Source organism: Calidris pugnax, unplaced genomic scaffold (genome assembly GCF_001431845.1).
Source record: "Calidris pugnax isolate Ruff unplaced genomic scaffold, ASM143184v1 scaffold54, whole genome shotgun sequence".
NCBI lineage: Eukaryota > Metazoa > Chordata > Aves > Charadriiformes > Scolopacidae > Calidris > Calidris pugnax.
Genome location: NW_015090864.1, coordinates 1,810,627 through 1,832,337, shown reverse-complemented (window position 1 = coordinate 1,832,337; position 21,711 = coordinate 1,810,627). Strand labels below are relative to the sequence as shown.

The 21,711-nt window shown below is 47.1% G+C and overlaps 1 protein-coding gene across 1 annotated transcript in view; it reads right to left on the bottom strand.

Moving 5' to 3' along the window:
• OBSCN (obscurin, cytoskeletal calmodulin and titin-interacting RhoGEF) overlaps positions 1-20,656 on the bottom strand; it is a 201,805-nt gene extending 181,149 nt beyond the window's left edge. The window contains exons 1-3 of the mRNA XM_014944927.1: positions 20,429-20,656; positions 9,187-10,327; positions 2,186-2,455 (exon numbers count right to left, since the gene is read on the bottom strand). Coding sequence (XP_014800413.1) covers positions 2,186-2,455; positions 9,187-10,318 — 1,402 coding nt within the window. The 5' untranslated portion in view covers positions 10,319-10,327; positions 20,429-20,656. The remainder of the gene's footprint in view (positions 1-2,185; positions 2,456-9,186; positions 10,328-20,428) is intronic.
• Positions 20,657-21,711: the final 1,055 nt, after the last annotated feature.

Below are 21,711 nucleotides of genomic sequence, written 5' to 3'. Positions count from 1 at the left end.
AAGCCAACAGTTCTCTCCTAGTCAAAACATTGTAGACACTATGCAGACACCCCCAAATTAATTCCTAGGCTCTGCGTTATACAGAACAGATAATCCCAAGGACTCATTTTGGCCTTTAAAGAGAGAAAAGCAATCTTGTTTGACTACAGTTGGTCATAATCCTGGCCTAAGATACCGAGTCTGCTGTTGGGGTAAATACAAGGTAGGTGGCCTTGCCAAGAACAGATTTGACAGTGATATGGCTTTCATTGCCTGCATATGCCTGGAATTCAAATTAAAACTTCGCTAAAGTAGGTCAGTCTTACACCAGACAGGTCTCCCGTCTGTCCTTGGGATTTTGTCTCCATCAAATGACCAGTAAGTTACATAAGCAAGAGGGCAAACACACCAGTCACCTGAATTAATAAAAAATACACTGAAAGCCTCAGATTTCTTTTTAGAGCCAACCCAGAAGTTCACACACAATAAACTTCACTTATGTGTGGTCTTTCCAAGTGACTGTGATGATTTTGACTTATTAGAATAAACTCAAAGCTAGAAGATGTGATTATGCCCAGGAAAGCTTGGACAAAGCATCAGGAGACCACCTTTGTTGACAGATGGGTCCAGCCCTAGAGCAGTCCCCACAAGGCAAAACTGCCCTCACCCTGGCAAAGCACCCAGAGCTGTTTAACGAGAAAGAATGCTGAACTCCTTCATGAAACAGTAGATCAGGCACATATTTGATCAGTACGATTCAAGACTCCGATTCTCTGCTCATTGTCTCCAAAGCTTGGCCACGTGTCTGCTTCCTGCTGTCCTTAGCAGTGTCCCCGTCCCTGCAGCCCTTTGCGTCCTGCCAAGCTCTCGCATTCTCCCAACCCCACCCAGCTCTCGCGAATCTTCTCTCCCCGGGGCAAGAACAGGGCTCCCCCAGGAAGTCTCTGCCTCCTTTCCCTCCTGAGAGCTCCACCTGACTCAGTCACTCTTTTTTTTTTAATGGAACATGCTGTAGTACCATAGCACAAACAAGTAAAACAAATACCAGCTGTCCTACTGGGGCCAAACACACTTAACAATGTTTGGCTGGTCTAGACCTAACAGAAGGTGCAATAAAAAGATGTCTATCTGAAGTCTCCAACATCTCCAGACTAAATTTCCCCTTCTGCCTCCACCCATCTGCGCTTTCAACTCTTTGCTAAGGATACAAAAAGAAATTTGAATGAGGATGCAAGTCACCCAGTCGTTTTGCACCAATTTATGTAGTGAAGCACTTCTGGTTTCACTGGGAGTAAAGTCAGTCTTCAAGTGAGTCAGGACAAGTGGAGTCCTGTAGCTGACAGGTCTCCAATTCATGCAATTGAGACACTTCAATGAAACAAGTATCATAAAAATCAAAACTTCAAGTCCTGGAGTTGCACAAGTTCTTATTCATACAGAAGGTCAGGGAGCTCAGAACCAATGTCCCCCTCTGCAGACATGCCTGTGTCTCTGATGTGCCTGTGTCTGCTGGTTGTGAGACACCTACACCATACCAGGATCTACCACCAACTTGCACGTCAGTCCAAACTGCCGGACTCGGGAGACTTGGGCGTGGATCTCTATCCACATTTTGCCCCTTTCTCATCAGTTTTCCAAACACCAGAGAACAGATCCGGATGTCAGAGATCTAGAGCGTGGATCTGGTTTCCAATCTGAAATCATACCGGTGCTGACCAAAGCCTGCACCACACATCCAACCACAAACCACAGCTGCTAAACCAGCTTCCCAGTGTGGTGAGCACCTCTCTGGGACAAGATTCACTGGACATTAGACAACATCTGTGCAAGACAGAGCTGGGGGACACATCCAACGCATGGGATCATGTTAAAGTCTATAACACTAGCCTACAGTTCAAGAACTTTGCCTTCTAGGAAGCCCCTTTAAGCACAGAGCCCCACGAGGTGACATATCTTGTGCAGCAACACAATCTGTCCCTGCTCTCTGACCTTGTGTCCCAGATATACCCTGGCAGGAGAGCCAGGGACACAGGGACCCACCACATGTGTCTCTCCTCTTGGGAGACTCCAAGGAGTCTGCTGGTCTTCACTGCACACATGCATAGGCTAAATGCCATTCATTAGATCAAGTCTGGAGCCCCATGAGTGAACCTCACACTTTGTAGGTGAGACTTGGCCGATCTGAAATAGCAAGAGCCTTTCCTACCTTGGACAGACAGCTCTGCGATGGTCCTGCTCCCTTCCTTCATCTCACAGATATAGACAGCGTCATCGTCCGCGGTGACGTTCTGGACAGTGAGCCGGCGATACGTGCCCTCTTCTTCGATGTTGTACTTCTTGCTCTGCTTGAGTTTGGTCTCCTCCTTGAACCAAGCTGTCTCTGTGCTGGGAACAGGCACTTCACATTGGAAGGTGGCAGATTCCTTCTCCCTCACTTCAAGATCCTTCAGTTTTTCCTTGAAAGGTATTGAGGGTTCTTAGGAGGATAAAAAAGGAAAGGAGAAACAAGAGTTTATGGTGGTCCGCAATAAGAGATTTGCAAATAAGTCAATAGGAAAAAAATTAACAATAGCACTCCTTATTAAAGTACTGATTTGTCCTGAGCTGCCACCCAAACCCATAATCAAGCCCTGCTACAGTAGGTGTCCTGCACTCATGCAAAAAAAAAAAAACCACAACCCACTTAGATCCCAGCAGAAGTATTTTAAGGACTTCTCTAAAAATGAAGCAGTATCAGCCTGAACTGCAGTCCCTGCCCCACCACACCACACAGAGGATTTTGCTCTAAACCACAGCAACGTGAACAAGTTGGTGGAGCATCAGGTTAATAAATTGTGCTCTTGTGGTCCATGTGTCCTCCGGCATGAACATCTCTGCTCTGCACCCTGTCACTTAGAGACGCCAACAAGAAGAAGGGCAGAGCCCCCAGCCTGGCTCTATAAGTAGCAATGGCCACTTCACCTCAGAGTAAAAGCCCTTAAAAGTAGTCATGCTACAGGTGGGCAAATAACAAATAAGCTGGTGGTAGGGAGAGGGAAGCAATTGTAGGTGAGTGTGAGCAGCTGAGCTCATCACCTGGTGCAAGAACTGGTGGTTTTGGGGGTTTGCAGCAGAAGTGAGCTCAGCTGAGCCATCTGAAAGGGCACAGAAAGGTGAGGGGTGGCTGTGCCCACAAGGACCGACCTGGGGGAAAGCAGAGAAGTAACTGATGGAGGAATTTTCTGTTCTCCCCACCAGCACCAAACCATTTGTATCAGCTTTTGTCAATGACAACGAAAGAACTAGAGAAAAAGCCCAAATCTCCCAGCTCTCTGCTTTCCTCCAGCAATGGGGCTGCAGAGCTCCAACTTAAGGAGGACCCAGAGTGTAGATCAAACATGGAAAACAGCTGCACAGCAGTGAGGGAAGACATTTTACAAAGAGAATAATGTTTAATTCCAGTGACAGCTGCGCTGTGAAATCATCATTAAACTGAAGAAAGGGTAGTTGGACTGAAGAGGACAGCCGGTGGTCACAGCCGTGGGACTGGTGCCACAGTCATGTCACCGACTTGGATTAGACAGTGCTGATGCATCAGCACTCGTGAGGCATCACGTCTGGACATGTGTCTTCATCTTCTAATAACTCATAACTCCCAGCCTTTTTTTTTTTTTGTGACTCCATTCTCCCTCTCCTCACCACATACATGCTCCCTGGCTGGTAATTTCATGTGCTCACTCACAGTCAGCAATGCCAGATGTTTGTCTAAGAGTCAAACAGGAGTGGGCTTCTCTTAGATTTATGAGCCCATGCCCATGGTGGCACATCCCACTCAGAGTCCCTGTGGTCTAGAAGCTGAAGAAAAACAAATCCAGGCCCTCAAATATCCCACATCCAAATTTTGACGTTCAGGATCCCCTGTTTTGCAAAATTCAGACCTGGTAGCTCAGTGTCTAGCTGAGTCTATTATCTGTCCCCTCCTGCCCACCACTAGGACAGGAGCTGCTACGGGAGCAGTGCTCTCATTGATCTGATTTGCCCTTTTCTGAACTCAAGCCTTGTAAACTCACATGTTCAGTTTTGCAGGCCTTTCAATCCCCCCCCGTGTCACACAAACACTTCCAATCCTTTCTAGTTGAGCACGGCCTGGATAGAGATACCAGACCCCCAGAGAGAGGACACCTGGAGGGAAAAATGCCATCTACTCCCTCAGCTGTTTTCCTGAGGTTCAAACCTGACTGAGAACAATACCTTTAGGAACAGGAAGGTGACTCTAGCTCACTATGTTAAATTGGTTATTTTCTTGAAGAACGTTTTGCCTTAATGCACCTCAATTCAAGGCAAGTCAAGGTCTTGCTTTGAAAAGCCTTCAGCTACAGTTACCCAGACCTGCTCTGCCCACGCTCCCCTTGTTAATTGTCCTTTTTTCCTTAACCAACAAGAAACTCAGGCTCTTGCCCTGACAATCCCACCTCTGGCAGCACCCTGTGTAGTGAAGGGAGAACGAAGCAGTTGTAATCCTCACGCCATGGCAACAAGCAAGAGGAGAAGATAATGAAAATATTAATCTGAAAGATGCCAGTCTCGGGGAGCTGGACGCAACGTTGGTGTGTGAAACAGGAGGGAGTCTGGAGCTGACACCAAGAACACACCGACATGCTCAAGGGCCAACAAGAAATACGAGATGCACCTGAGGAGCACACAAGTGTGTTCCCATCCTTGGAGCAACTGATCATATCATTAACCCCTCTCCCTTTACAGTCATCAAGTCTTATCTAAGATTAAAAAAAAAAAAAAAAAAAGAAAAGCCAGTCTAGGAAAAAGCTCTTAAATGTGGAAACACAGAAGAATTGGTTGACTTTTTTGTCTGTGTTGCAGCAACAGCCCTGCTTTTCCAGCCAGGGAAAGTAGGTCCAAGGCTATCTTTGGCAGCTTGGAGTCACAGATATCCTCTGAAAACAACTTTGCTTTTGTCCTACTGCTGTGGGCACACGTGTCTTATCTCACTCTGAACAGGGCTTCAGAGAGACAGCACCAGATAAACTGAATTGGAGCCTGGGAGTCACCCAGCCCACGGCTTTTTCTTTTGCTTTGGACATGTGAGAGAGGCTCCAAAACCCACCAGCCTCCTCTTCCTGAATATATCTTCATGCACTTTACATCAATGTTCAAGACCAGGCTGGATGGGGCTTTGAGCAACCTGGTCTGGTGGGAGATGTCCCTGCCCAGGGCAGGGGGGTTGGAACAAGATGATCTTTAAGGTCCCTTCCAACTGTAACCATTCTATGATTCTCTGATCATCTAGCAGTAGAGAGGAAGGATGACCTCCATTGACCTGTTGGCCACACTCTTTTTAATGTACCCCAGGAGAACACTGGCCTTCTTGGCCAAAAAAGGCACATTGCTATCTCATGGACGACCAGTTCAAGCAGATGCTCTTTCCTATAGAATCCAACCAAAAGTACTAAACAGTGTTCTTCTGATCTCTCCAAATCCACCATTATCTACAAACATTTATTTCCACAAGAGCTCAGAGGTGTGAATTTGAGTAGCAATTCTACTTTGTCCTCATAACATCTGGACTCCCAGGTCACAGCTCATTTTCAGTGTCCTGGGAGGTCATTTAAATTCATGTCTAGTATCAGTGTAATTTTTTTCATTTTTTTGACTGTACAGTTTTTTCTATTCATTTGTTGCTAGCCAAAGCAGAAATACTCATTAGGGCATACAATGAAGGCAGTAATATTGCTAAAGAAGGAGAAATAAGAGATAAAATAAGAGAGTTACAAAAGCCTACCTGCCAGGAAAAATAAGTGATAGAAATAGCAAAGCAAACCCCCAAATCTGACAGACTGCAGGCCAAGGGAGCAAGCAGCTCATGGAATTAGCAGGAAACTCCAAGAGCTTAGACCAGCTATGAATTTGGCTGCTTGTCTTGAGAACATATTTCTCCAGAGTGTCATAGGCTTTTTTGTTTGGTCCATACCAAGCAAACTAGCAATGAGATGATGTTATTTTTCAAAAGCAGGTCCTGCTAACACATATTTTACTAAGAATAGATGCAGCCTGCAAAGCAGCCAATGTTTCCTTAACCTTCCCAAGGGATATCTGCTTGACCTGGTCTTCTCACTTGCCTACATTTCCTCCTGCCTCTTCCTGGCCTTCTCATGGGCTCTCCATTTATTATTCCAGAGGCAAGTTTTCCCTCTGCCTAACAAAAATGTTCCAGTGAGAGTAGGGATATGGAGAATCTTTCCAAAGGGAGATATCTAAAGGTTCATGGACAAGTTTCCACTATCTCATGCCTTTTTGTCATCTTGGCAGTTACTGTGCTTTCCAAGTTTCCTTTCTACCTCCACGTTTCTCAAGGTCTCACATATGACTACCATGATAGTAGTCATCCAAAACCAGTTGAGGCCAGAGAGGAATAAAGTAGCCTTAGCACCAGTCTGTTTTTCCAGTCTCTATCCTATTTGGCTTGCAACCTTTAACCTTTTCATACAGTATCTGATTACTGTATTCAGGGACTCAGATGAACATTGCTTGGCCCAGGCCCAAGGATGGAGACCCGTATGCTGTTCTCGCTAACTTTGCACATGGCCTCGGGACATCTCCAAAGCCTTCAGGAACTCATGTTCTTCGCCATCCTCTCTGCTCTTTGGTTTGGGAAAAATCAAAACCTCATAGAATCGTTTAGGCTGGAAAAGATCATCAAGTCCAACTATTAACACTACTAAGTCCACCATGAGACCATGTCCGTCAGCACCACGTCTACACGTCTTTTAAACCCCTCCAGGGGTGGTGACTCCATCACTTCCCTGGGAAGCCTGTTTCAATGCTTGATAACTCTTTCAGTGAAGAAATTTTTCCTAATATCTATCTTAAACCTCCCGTGCCATGAAGGTTTGCTCTTGGGCAGTATTTCCTAACTTTTACATCTCACGTTTCAGCATATGGATTTTATCCCCGCTCTAGACACTAGAATCCAGCACTTTTCCAAATCAGAGTAATCAACTTGTGGTTTTCCCTAACTGTGAGAGCGACACCCTGCCCTGTAGCCTCTCCTTTGAGACTGATGTCTGATTCTCTACATCTCATTTAGGAAGAGCTCAAAAATCGCTTTTTTTTTTCAGCTCAACAATCTTTAAGGCATGGATGCAGCAAATGCTTACAAATGTGTTGAGTGTCCAGGTCTAGGATCTAGATTGACAGAGTATGGGAGACAAGCTAGAGGAGAGGCTGGACCTGTGCCCTCAGGGAGTGCTAAAAGCCACTGTACAGGCTAGGTAGTCTTTTTTTATTATTATTATTACCTTTAAAAGACCTGTAAATATTCTCATTCAGAATCTTGTGTTGAAATTCTGCGAATGAAAATGCCAGAGCATATTTAAACCCATGAAGCTGGTCTTTCCTGGTGCCTGAGCCTATAGAGACACCCTGCAGGTGCAGGGTCACAGGCTCTATAAATATGCTGTTACCTGCAGAACAACCAACGCAGGAGGTTGGTGCTCACCAAGGGTGGCAAGATGACCTACCTCCCTAAACACGATGGCAAATGAGCTAATGGCATCACCGATGGCATAAGCAACAGAATTAAAAGCTCTCTTCATTGCTACATCATTCTGAGCTGTCTTTGGAGACCTGAGAGGGCCTTCTGGTGACACAAAGGGGAGTCATTAGGCAGGGCCTAATTATAACCAACACACGTTGATTTTCCATGGCAGCCTTGGCCTGGTCAGAAAGCCCAACATGGTATAGTATAACAAAGAAACAGACCATAAACATTTCCACTTAAGCCCTCTGACTCACAGGCATCTCTTGACAATGGATATTGATAAATAACCTTTTTCCCCTGTGGTGTTTGCTTCCAGACCTGCTGCTCCACATGCTTTCTCTGTCTCCTTTAGAACTGGTTATTCCATTGGGAATAATCAAAGAAGCAGGGGCAGGCTCTGTGTGTGTGTGTGTGTTGCTTTGCAAGACAGGTGTTGGGCAAGTAACAGAGCTTGAGCCATCCTCCACGTGAACACCCACCCAAGGGCCAGCTTGGGTCTCCAGCTCCAAGTCCCAGCTCATGAGGTAATCACAGCTTTATGGAAGAGAACAAATGCCCTTCCCAGCACCACTCAGCACCTCCAAGGGATGGCAAAGAGTGGGACAAGAGCCAGTGAGTTCTACAGATCAAGTGTCACTGATGGAATCGGGCACTGAGTCACTGACGGGAAAGGCTGAGTATGAAAGGAGAGGTCCAGAAAAGGCAAACCAGAAAACCAAAAAAAAGAAAAAAATCTGAGAGTCTTAAAGACAGGTGTGAAACACCGGCCATTCCTAAGCATCTATTTTGTGACTCAAGTGCCACAGCCTTTTATATCTGAGGGTTAATTTACAGGTGCTGCCTGGGTGCAAACTGCCCCCTGTAACCTTGCCAAATGGGAGAGCAGGTGGAAAATGGAGAGCTTCCTTTGTGAAAATGTGTGTAACATTTTTGTCACCACTCGATCTGACCTCCACCAGCGTTGAGGAACCTTCTGAAGGCAAGTCCGTCACCCCCAACCAGAGCAAACAGAAGCACCCTGGACCTGGTAGAGTTTTGGGAACATACAAGGACTGTAGGGTCTCCAGCAACACAAGCTGTGAAAAGGCTGAAGATGCCTGGCAAGAACAAGGCTGCTGGTGGGTCACTCTGTACAGGAAAACTGAGATGGACTGTAATTAGTCTTGGACTAGGTCTCCCAAGGCATCCAAGGCATCCTGACACACAGCTTGCAGGGAGGAATTTCCTCTGCTTCTGCTTAAATGGCACATGTGTCCATTTCACTAAACCCTGTGGTGAATATAAAGGAGGGTGAGATAGGGCTTCAGCAGTCCCTGATCCAGAGGAAGGTAATGGATCTCTCAGATTACTGTACAACCAGTAGGAATGGGAATGCTAGAGATCTGGTTCATCCCAGCTGTCCCACAACCAGACAGTTCTACATCATCCATCCCTGACTTATTTATTACCTCTTCCTGAACTCCCTACAGCGAGGAGACTCTGTCTCCATGTCATCTATTCTAGCATCATCTAGTCCATCTATTTACAGCTGGAGGGTTTTATTCATGTCGAACGCAACTCCTTTATAGCAGTTTGGTGGCAGAAGCTTTGTTGGCTCTCCCACACCAGTTTGGAAGCACATCACCTGTCTCCTTGCAGACATGCCCACCCCAGTGAGAAACACAAGGACCCACCTTTGACAGTGACGAGCACGGAGCTGTACGTCTGGCCTGCCAGGTTGGAGGCCGTGCAGGTGTACAGCCCATTGTCTATCTGCTTGCAGAAAAGGATCTTCAGCACAAAGTTCTCCTGGTCGTCCTCATAGATGACATGCCGCCGCCCTTCCAAGATGACCTCGTTGTCCTTCTTCCACACGATCTCTGGCTTGGGTTCCCCCGTCACGTAGCAGCTCAGCTTGGCGTGCTTCCCCTCCGTCACGCTGCACATGCGGGTCAGTGTCCCAAAAGTTGCGTTGCGGGCCCCTTTGGTGGTAAGTCCAGCTGCCCGCTCGTAATCCCGGGAGAGGCTGTAGCCGATGCTGGACAGCCCTTCTGACGTGGAGTAAGACTGGGCAGATGTTGAATCAAGAGCCCCATGGGAGATGTCCATCTTCCTTATCTCCTCCCGCCTCTTTTGCAAGTGAGACAGCAAGGATGACGTCTTGCCACAGCTGGTATCGAAGTGGCTGCTGCTGCCCGGGTTGGAAGAACCCTTTGTTTCCACCACCAAAGCAGCCGAAGCGCTGGCAGAGCCAATGAGGTTCTCTGCCCGGCAGGTGTAGGTGCCACTGTCCCCCAGTTGGGTACACTGGATGGTGAGAGCATTTGACTCCCCAGCAGACGCGATCTGGAAGCGTCCAGCATCAGCCCGGTTCCGCAGGTATCTCCCATCCTTCTCCCAGTTCACCGAGAGGGGAGGGCTGCCCTGGACTTTGCATTTGAACATGGCATCTTCTCCCAATGTTACTTTGATGGAGGAGGGTTTCTGGATGAAATACGGGGCGTACTCCGTTACTGTGGTCTCCTCTCCAACTTTGATGCTGACAGCTGCAAAAGCTTCCCCGATGGTGTTCTTGGCCCGGCAGATGTATTGGCCACTGTCCTCCAAGCTCAGATCATAGATTGTTAGCCGATAGAGATCCCCATCTTCTGTGGTTTTAAACCTTCCCCCAGACTGGACTGGAAGTTTATCCTTTTCCCAGCTCACAACTGGGATGGGGTTTCCAACGATCTGGCAGCTCAAGGTGGCATCCTTCCCCACAGACACCATGAACGCCTTGGGCCGGGTCAAGAACCGGGGGACTCCGCTGAGCGAGCTGTAATCCATCTTGGTTTCCTAAAGGGTGAGAAATAAAAAAAGTCAAGAAAGAGCAGATTAGATGGTGCAGGTGAAGAATCGCTGCCCTTCCATGGTATCAGGATGTTTGTCGCCTAGAACAGTGAGGTTTTCATTGTCCTTCTCATTACAGGTGAGAAGGTCTTGGAATATTTTACATCTTGAAGATTTCTTAAATTTGAGCTCAATGATGTGAAATGGCTGATGGAAAAGGTAGTTTGCCTCCCCACAAGAGTCACTGGGTAAGATACAAGTCTTTGGGCAGAAAGAACGTGATGGTCCCTTTCAACTTTGGCTGTAGGAAAGGGATCTGCACTAATGCTTTGTAACATAGGGGCTGCTTCTGTAGCTGTAGAGAAACAAATGGATGCTTAATTCTGAGATGTGCCTAGCTATGAAGATACTTTCTCCTTCATGCTCATCTCCTTTTCTGTTTTGTCTCTCTTTTTGTATCTTATTGCTTTTGCTTTTTGGCAAGGTCAGATGGGGCTTTGAGGAACCTGGTCTAGTGGGAGGTGTCGCTGCCCTATGGCGGGGGGCTTGGAACTGGATGATCTTTATGGTCCTTCCCAACTCTAACCATTCTATGATTCATTTTTTCCCCTCATTACAGGTGAGAAGGTCTTGGAATATTTTACATCTTGAAGATTTCTTAAATTTGAGCTCAATGATGTGAAATGGCTGATGGAAAAGGTAGTTTGCCTCCCCACAAGAGTCACTGGGTAAGATACAAGTCTTTGGGCAGAAAGAACGTGATGGTCCCTTTCAACTTTGGCTGTAGGAAAGGGATCTGCACTAATGCTTTGTAACATAGGGGCTGCTTCTGTAGCTGTAGAGAAACAAATGGATGCTTAATTCTGAGATGTGCCTAGCTATGAAGATACTTTCTCCTTCATGCTCATCTCCTTTTCTGTTTTGTCTCTCTTTTTGTATCTTATTGCTTTTGCTTTTTGGCAAGGTCAGATGGGGCTTTGAGGAACCTGGTCTAGTGGGAGGTGTCGCTGCCCTATGGCGGGGGGCTTGGAACTGGATGATCTTTATGGTCCTTCCCAACTCTAACCATTCTATGATTCATTTTTTCCCCCTCTTTCTCCTTGCCTTTTTTTTTTTTTTCTTCTAATTCCACTTCTACAACATGCTCCACCTCTCCCCTTGCCCCCTCTGGTCATTACCCACCCCCTAGGCCTTGTTCTGTGAATTATGTTCACACTGACCTTACAATAAATCTCTTTCCTGCAGGAATCAGCCTTTGGGAGGACACACAGATATTCCCATCGTATTACTGATGACATTTCTCTTTATCCCATTTTCCATTCAACACGATCACTGAGAAACAGCTACTTTGTTGGCCATGGTGGTTGATGAGTATCTATGGCTTATCTACAGCCTCAGCCAGATGGTGCAGGGTCAGACACAGCTGCAGTGGGGATGGCTGGTTGTGCATATCCGTGGGTGGATGCACATCCGACACGGAACTGCCACGGGGAACGCACGCGACAATCCCAATGGTGCCAGACTTCTCCAAAAAAAAAATAATATAAAAAACCCCCACGTGGCTTAGGGTTTAGAGGAAAGATGTCTCATCACCCGCGTATTCTCAGCTGCTCTCAGCCCCCCCTTTTCCCTTGCCTTTTTTTTTTTTTTCTTCTAATTCCACTTCTACAACATGCTCCACCTCTCCCCTTGCCCCCTCTGGTCATTACCCACCCCCTAGGCCTTGTTCTGTGAATTATGTTCACACTGACCTTACAATAAATCTCTTTCCTGCAGGAATCAGCCTTTGGGAGGACACACAGATATTCCCATCGTATTACTGATGACATTTCTCTTTATCCCATTTTCCATTCAACACGATCACTGAGAAACAGCTACTTTGTTGGCCATGGTAGTTGATGAGTATCTATGGCTTATCTACAGCCTCAGCCAGATGGTGCAGGGTCAGACACAGCTGCAGTGGGGATGGCTGGTTGTGCATATCCGTGGGTGGATGCACATCCGACACGGAACTGCCACGGGGAACGCACGCGACAATCCCAATGGTGCCAGACTTCTCCAAAAAAAAAATAATATAAAAAACATGGCTTATCTACAGCCTCAGCCAGATGGTGTAGGGTCAGACAGAGCTGCGGTGGGGGTGGCTCTTTGTGCACATCCATGGCTGGATGCACATCTGACAAGGAACCGCCACGGGGAACACATGCGACAATCCCAACGGTGCCAGACTTCTCCAAAAAAAAAAATAATATAAAAAAACCCCACGTGGCTTAGGGTTTAGAGGAAAGATGTCTCATCACCCGCGTATTCTCAGCTGCTCTCAGAGGGAGCTGAGCACCAGCCTGCAGCTGTTGGACGACACGGACCGGCCAAGGGGACAAGGCTTAAGCCGCGTTTAGAACTAAAGCTCATGGCAGTTCTGGTGCCGTTGTGTCCCGAGAAAGTCTAAAGCGATCAGTGGCACTAATCATTCCAGCCACGTCACTCACACACAGAGTCTACCCACCCCTGTGCAGCTGGAGACCAACGGGACAGAGATCACCACCTTCAGGGTCCCCCCCCACAAAACACACAAACTTATCTTGCTTCTTCACATGGACTCTTGGATATCCTTCTTCTCCAGGAGTGAGTCTGCTCCTAACCCTCCTAGAAGCCCCTTTCCATACATTGGTGGGCATTTACTTTGATAAAAGCCTGATCTTGACCCGATTAATACCAGTAACTGGGAACCAGCTGGCTCATCCTGGGAACAGGATTAGACCCAACAATAATGCTCTGTGAGGAGAGCAAGCACCCCAGCTCCAAGCCTCTCTGGAAGTCCTACTCAAAAGACTTGAGTGCCCCGTTTCTCTCCAAGCTACTGTATCTCTTTGGTCTCATGATGCCACACACTCCAGTGTCCTAGAAAGCTCATGAAGCTCCTGTCTGAGCTACAGAAACTGCCCCTACTCAGGGGTGGTGGCAGTGCTGCTCTCACAGCTGTGCTTTTTCACCTTCAAAGTGCCACACAAAGCAAAACAACCCGCACGCTGCCCGTCGTAACTCAGAAAGGAAATAATAACCAGCCACCGCGACAGAAATATCCTTCTTAATCCCACAGCAGTTTGGCTTCCCCGCTGGCCACAAATCCACCCACTCGCTCACCCAATGGCCGATGCTCTCACAATCTCCCCTCCACCTCCAGCAGAAAGCAGTAGGAGCAGGCAAAAAAAACCTCTGCTTGCATTTCTTGAGCTACCATTTGGGCAGAGGTTTCAGTATTTTTTTCCATCCTCCTCCAGCAGTGTGTTAACACCAATGTGCAAATCACTGGTGGGACCAGGGAGAGGGGGTTGGATTGACCTGTCTCGTGACCTTGGGGAAATTGTATATTTTTCCTGTGTCTTGGCTCCCCCTCTCATTTCTTCTTCCTATCAGGACAGGGATGGCCTCGCAAATAATTATCTGCAGAATGTATTTGCTGCATTATATGACAAATCATGCGTGAGAATTAAGAACAGATTACAATCTTGCATTCTGTTTACTCTGCTGAGGATTTAAAGACACAAATTGACATTGAAACTAAATACTGGGAAAGCGGTGGCACAAAATGGTATTGATTATAATTATTATTACCATTGAAGACGGTATAGCTGAGCTAATCAACATCATTTGGGCCACAGATCTAAGGCAGAAAAAAATGTGGTCTTCTTTCTATATTTAAAATGAAAAATATACTACTTTCTGTCCTGTCTCTGACTTTACAAGCACGTATGAAACTCATAAGAAGCTGTCAAAGACCTTTGCCTGTAGAGAAAATTCATCCTTTCTAAAGTAATTCACTTCTGAGTGTTTTTTTTTTTTCTGGTATCCAGCAAATTTCATTTTTCCACCAAAAATCTTTAGTAATTAAAGAAAATGCTTTCAAAGCTTAAACCTGAAAAAAAAAAAACAAAACAAAACAAAAAACCAGTAATAGGGAAATAATTATTCTTAGTAAATACTAAGAAAGTAAAGAATGATTGACTTGTAATCACTAATGCTAAGAGAGGCTGACACCCTGTAGAATGATCGCCTTCGTTACTAGTTGCAATAAATACACACAACTATTTTTCCCTTGGTCTCAAACTGGTCTAGAAACCTGTGAACTAGTTTGCACTTCTTTAGCCCCTCTCACTACCTTTGACCTCTGTCCTCACTTGAGCCTCAAAATGTGTTTTCCATAAACACTTGCGAAGCTGCAAGCAGAGAAGCGGCATGAATGGTTAGAAGACACAGATACAAGCCTTGAGCCCCAGCCAAAGTACACTGAAGTCAGTGGAAATTTCCACTGAAGTCAATTGATTGACGATCAGAGTCTCCTGCTAATTTGGGGAAGGACCATTTCAATGCTCGGGGGGAAAAGCTGTGATTCAAGTTCATCTCCGCAGAGCCCAGCAGTAACATTCACTATATTAACTTAGAATTAATAATTAAAACACAGAGCCAGAGCTCACCTCCTAATCTCTCCTATGAAGACAGGCTGAGACAGTTGGGATTGTTCAGCCTGGAGAAGTCTCATGGGAGACCTCAGACCCCCTGCCAGTCCCTAAAGGGCTACAGGAGAGATGGGGAGGGACTCTATCAAGAAGTGGAGCAATGGGGATGAGGGTTAATGGTTTTAAACTGAAAGAGGGGAAACTTAGACTAGATATTAGGAAGAAATTCTTTACTCTGAGGGCAGTGAGGCACTGGAACAGGTTGCCCAGAGAAGCTGTGGATGCCCCATCCCTGGAGGTGTTCAAGGCCAGGCTGGATGGGGCTTTGAGCAGCCTGGTCTTGTGGGAGGTGTCCCTGCCCAGGGCAGGGGGATGGAACTTGATGATCTTTAAGGTCCCTTCCAACATAAAGCATTCTATGATTCTGTGAATCTCTCCCAGCCATTAGCTGGAATTTCAGGCTGCAATGGGGCATCAAAGTGCTTGGATCCATCTTCAGAAGACATTGCCATGTCTCATCCCTCCTAGCTCCCTAGTTGTTTCTGACAGATGTGTCACTGACTCATTTCCAGCTTCAAACCCATCACATCAAAAAGAGAAAAACCCAAAGTTGCTTCATCTGGTCTAGTGGCAGGTGTCCCTGTCTGTGGCAGTGGGGTTGGAACGAGATGATCTTTAAGATCCCCTACCAATCTAAACCCTTCTGTGATTCATTTCTCCTTCAATATCCATCGTAAGCCTGCCCTGGCATAACTTGAGGCCATTTCCTATTGCTTGCTACTTGAAATTCTAACTTGTGGCAAGGATGAAGTTGCAATAAGTATCCGAAACCCAGACAGATCAAACCATTTAGACAGGCTGCACTAGATAAACTACATTTTATAAGTTTAAATGGGAAGAAATGCCTCAGATTAGATTAGGCTGATAAATAGATTTAGGAGTTGGAGGGAGAAGACAGCCCTGTGGACATACAGAAAGGCCAAGATTTAATATTTCTACAGTGCAACTCGTTAATCAGTTTTTTAAATAATTACACTAACTCAGATTCTTTATACGTATGTTCAAACTTCCAAAAAATAGTAACTCTCTGCAAGTGCCAGGAGAGCTCCCTTGGAAGCGATAGGACCGACGACAAAGCATGAATAAACCCAGTCAATGCAGATGCCCTTTCCAATTAATCTCAGACATTTACCAGTGTCATATTTCTCCTTGTAATCCCTCTGTGATTAATCATTTGCAGCAGAGATCGTGTTCCCATCTGGGTATTTCTGAGCACGCCAAAGGCAAAGCAGCAGCACTTGGAATTTTACTTCGGTCTTTATTCATTCAAATTTTCACTGGTTTATGTTTGAGGGAAAGAGACCCGAGAGCACAGACCTGCCAGATAATGCAAATAAATCAAATCACTGCCCAGGAATTAACACGTGGCCATGCAACCTGTCAGGGCCTCCAACACACTCCTCTCCTCACTGCTTTCTGGCCCTGCCCTACAACTGCTGCCCCATGGACAAGCGAGAAAGCCCCTCGTGGCAGGAACAACCTTGGACTACTCCAGGTCCTGCTGGACTACTCTGAGGTGGTGCCTATCATAGAAGCATAGGATGGATCAGGTTGGAATGGACCTTAAAGAACTTCTAGTTCCAACCCGGACTACTCTGAGGTGGTGCCTATCATAGAAGTATAGAATGGATCAGGTTGGAACGGACCTTAAAGAACTTCTAGTTCCAACCCCTTGCCCTTGGAAGGGACACCTCCCACCAGACCAGGTTGCTCAAAGCCCCCTCCAGCCTGGCCTTGAACCCCTCCAGGGATGGGGCAGCCACAGCTTTTCTGGGCAACCTGTTCCAGTGTCTCACCACCCTCACCACTACTAGCAGGAGAGCCATCAGGCCATCTGGGTATTTCTGAGCACGCCAAAGGCAAAGCAGCAGCACTTGGAATTTTACTTCGGTCTTTATTCATTCAAATTTTCACTGGTTTATGTTTGAGGGAAAGAGACCCGAGAGCACAGACCTGCCAGATAATGCAAATAAATCAAATCACTGCCCAGGAATTAACACGTGGCCATGCAACCTGTCAGGGCCTCCAACACACTCCTCTCCTCACTGCTTTCTGGCCCTGCCCTACAACTGCTGCCCCATGGACAAGCGAGAAAGCCCCTCGTGGCAGGAACAACCTTGGACTACTCCAGGTCCTGCTGGACTACTCTGAGGTGGTGCCTATCATAGAAGCATAGGATGGATCAGGTTGGAATGGACCTTAAAGAACTTCTAGTTCCAACCCGCTGCCCTTGGCAGGGACACCTCCCACCAGACCAGGTTGCTCAAAGCCCCCTCCAGCCTGGCCTTGAACCCCTCCAGGGATGGGGGCAGCCACAGCTTCTCTGGGCAACCTGGGCCAGTGTCTCACCACCCTCACCACTCCTAGAAGGAGAGCCATCAGAAGATGGAGAGTCTTGATGGTGGTGCCATCCCTCTCTTGACCTCCTGTGATTCACTGTGCTGTTCTGATTGATGGGTTGCCTTCAGGTTGCTTCGTCAATGCTGAGAAGCATCTGGAAAGCTTTCAACAACCCCTGAGCAGGTAGAGGTCCCTCACTGTGACCTCCAGAAGCAGTCAGCAGCCTATGATGATGCTCTCTGGCATGAGAGGGGACAGGAGTGGTAGATTATTCTCTGTCCAAGCGTTTCAATTCAATTCAACAGTGAGAAAAGGAATCCTGTCCACCATGACCATTCCGTTCCCCCCATAAAGCATTCCCAAGACACACAACAGCCACAAGTAGCACAACTGCATAATCAGAAACCTGGGGGATGTAAAGCCCATGAGGGCATACAGCTAAACCTAAGAGGCCACTGAAGTCCAAACACAGATCAGGAGCACAGAGGTTCTCTCTGACACCACGTTAAGCCTCATGCCACACCTGGTTGCTCATTTTCTCAAGCCTCTTTTACCTTTTCTTCCCCCAAGCAGCAAGCTGTTGCTGTGGCTTTTTTTTTTTTTTTTCCTTGCTGTAAGAGTTCATGTCTCATGGACTTTCTCCACAACATCAACTGCTAAGACCTGCACTCCGTCCTCTCCTATAGGAAAGGTAAAATTCACAGGGAACCTCCCATCTCCAGGTCCCCAGCTTTCAAAGAACCCAACTAAAACAGAAGCTGGAGATAAAAATCAAACCAGCACCGCTATTACTGCACGTCTGCAGATGTTGTTCCATCTACAAACATCAGGAAACGGCGTCTGTGGGTGGGAAGGGAAGTTGACGGGTCACCAAATGGGAAGTACAGATTTCCTTTGATGTTTAAAGTTCTGCTGAGGGAAAACAGCAGTAACCAACCCAGCTGCCCTGGTCCTTCTAACAACCTCCCAGGGAACAGACAAGGGTGAAATAGCACAAGTATTCGGTGTCAGCTGCAAGGGTGGTGACATCAGATGGGCACGGATGGACATCTACGAGCTGTGACACCATGCTTTAGGGGTGAAACGCACACCAGCACACCCAGTGCTACAGGTCCATTATGTCTCTACATCAGTTGTAAGCAGAGATTTGCACCGATGCACTAATCCGAGACGGCAGAATTTATCTGATGCCCCTTTCATCAGAGCAGGAACAGTATCTGCCACGGAGGAGCTGGGCTCAGAGCTTAGCTTGGGCTACTCTAAATTCCACTTCAGTGAGGGACAACAGATTTTGGCATCTTTAAAGGTCATTCGATGAGCAGATGGAAGAGCTTTCCGTGGCGGGTTGGAGGATGGGTCTCCATGCGCTGGAGGAGATGTCGGACACAGAGTACCTGCTATAAATTAAGCTTATTGAAATCAGCTTCTAACTCAGCCCAGGGTAAGGCTCATTTGCATTCCCTGCCATCTATTGCTTCCATAGTAAGCCAGAGTCCACGGGAGACACGAAGGGAAATTTCACAGCAGGTCAGGGACTAACGTGGAAAACTCAGTGAGCAGCCCTCAGCAGAACTGGGTAAGCTCAAGGCAAGACAATCTTACATTTCTGACCTTCAGGGTAGGGGGCTAAATAAGCACCAGCTGCCTGGGAAGGGACCTGCATCACCTCATAGTCCCAGTGTTAATCCTTCATCGATAACCAGAATATCCCCAAGGACCGGTAGCAAAGAAGGGAGTCAAACAAACCATTAGAAAACCCCAATAATATTCCCCCCTCGATGGAGCTACAAAAGAACCCCACAAACTTCTAAAGGACTAAACTGCTCAGATCAGCCCCTCAAGACTCCACAACAGCATCTTTTCCTTTTATTTTTTCCTGAACCTAAAGTCACCCAGGCTGCTCTGACAACACATAAGAAAAGGCAGCAGCACAGGGAAGGCCTTGGCCATACAGCGATGCTCACCCCTGTTCCACGGGGCAGGAGACAAATGGAGGGAAAAAACCCAAAATTCCGTGTTTCCCACCTTTGGGACAGAAAAGGAGCGGTGTAAATTCCAGCAATTTCATCACAAATTCCACCCAGGTGTATTTTGTTTAACACTCAGGCCCTGGAGGGCAGGGGCTGTGGCAGAATCATGGCTGTAGGTGCAACCCCGTGTCTGCTCGGGTGGCAAAGACAGACAGCTTGAGCCCAGGAGCTTTAAAGAGCTGGAGACACAGTGGGTTCACAGTGATTTATTTTACTTTATGGGTCTCATGGTGTAGAAGGCCAGAACTTTTACATACCTGAGGATGGCAGCACAAAGGCACTTTTCCTCTCCGCACACACACACACACACACACAGAAGTGCATGTACCTTTCTCTCCCTTTAAACGAATAAAACCAGCTTGGAACCAAAACAATCCCAATTCTTAAATCCTTTGCTTAATGCAGAGAAACAAACTCGCTCACGTTAAGCTGGAAGCAGGGCTTCCAGTGTCAGCACGTGTGATTTCCTCTCCTCTCGCGGGGGAGTTGCGGGCTCACGGCTCCCAGAGGGACAAAGAATCCCCTGGGTGACAATTAGCAACCGAGGGCTCCGACCTAAGCCCTTGTATTTTAACGAGTGGACGTCATTGTCATTACAGCCACTCCACCCCATTGAGCTGTAGGGCTGAAAATAGCCTCAGCTGTCCAGCTCCATCTCGCTCCATCTCTCGGCAGAGCCATTTGGAGAAATGCGAGGAGAGGGGGGGGTTGTGGTGGGAATTGGTGTCGAGGCTGGAGGGAAGCTCAGAGGAAAAATAAAAAAGCCCTTCCCAAAGAGAAAAGCCACACTGAGATTACGCCCTAGACATAAAACTCTTTAAAACACTCCTTGCTGCCACCTCTCCACATGTACCATATTTTTTCCAGGCTCTCCACACATGTTGCTATCTCCAATTTGGGGACAAAACATAACAAGTAGAACCAACAGCTTTAAACCTGATTTTTCCTCTCTTTTCTCCTCCCCGGAGTTTGATCCTTCTGATAATATGGCCAGAAACAATTAAGCAAATCAATTCACACTCGGTTCAAACCCGAAGGAGCATGGATTTACCACCTGTGTCTTCAGCTCCATCTTCAAATATGATTCCTAAAGCAAGACATACTCCAGCCCAGTAACGCTGACACAGAAATAACCTCACCCCTCCCTCAGCTCCTGCAAACATCCACCACTTTCTGCTGGAAACCAGCGTCCCCAAGTCCACTGAAGGTTGAGGTCTTACCTGGAGTCTTCTTCTCAGAGTCTGAGGAGAAAGCAAGCTCTGGGCAGGATAAGAAAAAGCTGATTCCTACTGAGATGAAGGAAGGGGGAAGGGGGAAAAGGGGAAGAGAGGACGTGGGGAGATCATCTTGGTTTTGGTTTTTCCCCCCCCCTTTCCCCTTCAGGAAAATAAAACAGAAACCCCAGCGGTGGCAGGGACGTGCAGCAGAAGGTCCCCCCAAGTCCCCCGGTGGTGGCTTTGCCACGGGGGGTTAGGCTGTGCCACCCCTCCTCTGGCTTCTCCTCCTCCACTCAAATTGCTGACGTGCTTTGCTGTCCCCTCTGCAGCCCAGCTCCAAAATAGCTCTGGGTGTCATTTACCGGGGAGATTAAATTTCCTGCCGGAGAGAGGCGAAAGGGCATCGTTTTAGGGACTTGCTGGGACCATCCAGCAACAAGGGGGGGAGGAAAAACCCATCAGAGGGGGGGTGTGTTTGGGGGTGGGGGGGACAGAACCCCTCCTCAAGAGCCCATCCCCAAGCCAAGTGACAAACGTGACGTGGGGTCAGGCAGCCACCAACTTATCAGCCTCGCACGCTGGGCAGGAATTCTTTTCCAAAGGCATCAGATCAATAGTAGGTTTATTTATAACCTCCCGTTGATATAACGGCAAATAAATGGCAAGTTAATTAACCTAAGAAAGTTAATTAACCTAAATGTATCCCTCCTTACCCTTACAAGAAACTAGAGTGTCTGCAAAAATGGCATGAGTTGCACATAACGTTCCATCTCAGAAGCTCAAGATCATGTTTTCTATATTTACCAGTTAAATTTCTGGCTTTTTAAACAATTTCCTGAACACGGAGTTGAATCCAACCAAAATATTTTGAATTTAAAAGTCATTTCTGCTAACAATAGAGGAGCTAGAATGGAGTCCAGCCGTCTCCCCCACAACCACTTCACCTCTGCGGGGCCACCAGGGGCGAGCTCCCAGATAGGCTTATTTTTGGCAGTAAACAAAGCAGATAAGGTGGTGCACGGTCCAAGAGTGTGGATCAGCTGAAGACGCGACGATACGGTGTGTTTACTCACTTTTCAGGGCACGAAAACACCAGCAGGGGAGCAAAAGGGAGTTCTACTTGGGATTTTGGAAGTGGGAATCTCAACTCTTGAAGCCTCTGTTGGGTTCACAGGACATTTGGCTACTGAAATCTAAAGTACAGAAGAGATCCAGCATGACCTGAGTGCTAGTGGGATCTCCTTGAGCTTTGTCAAGGTGACAAAGATGAAAAGCGATAAGGTGAG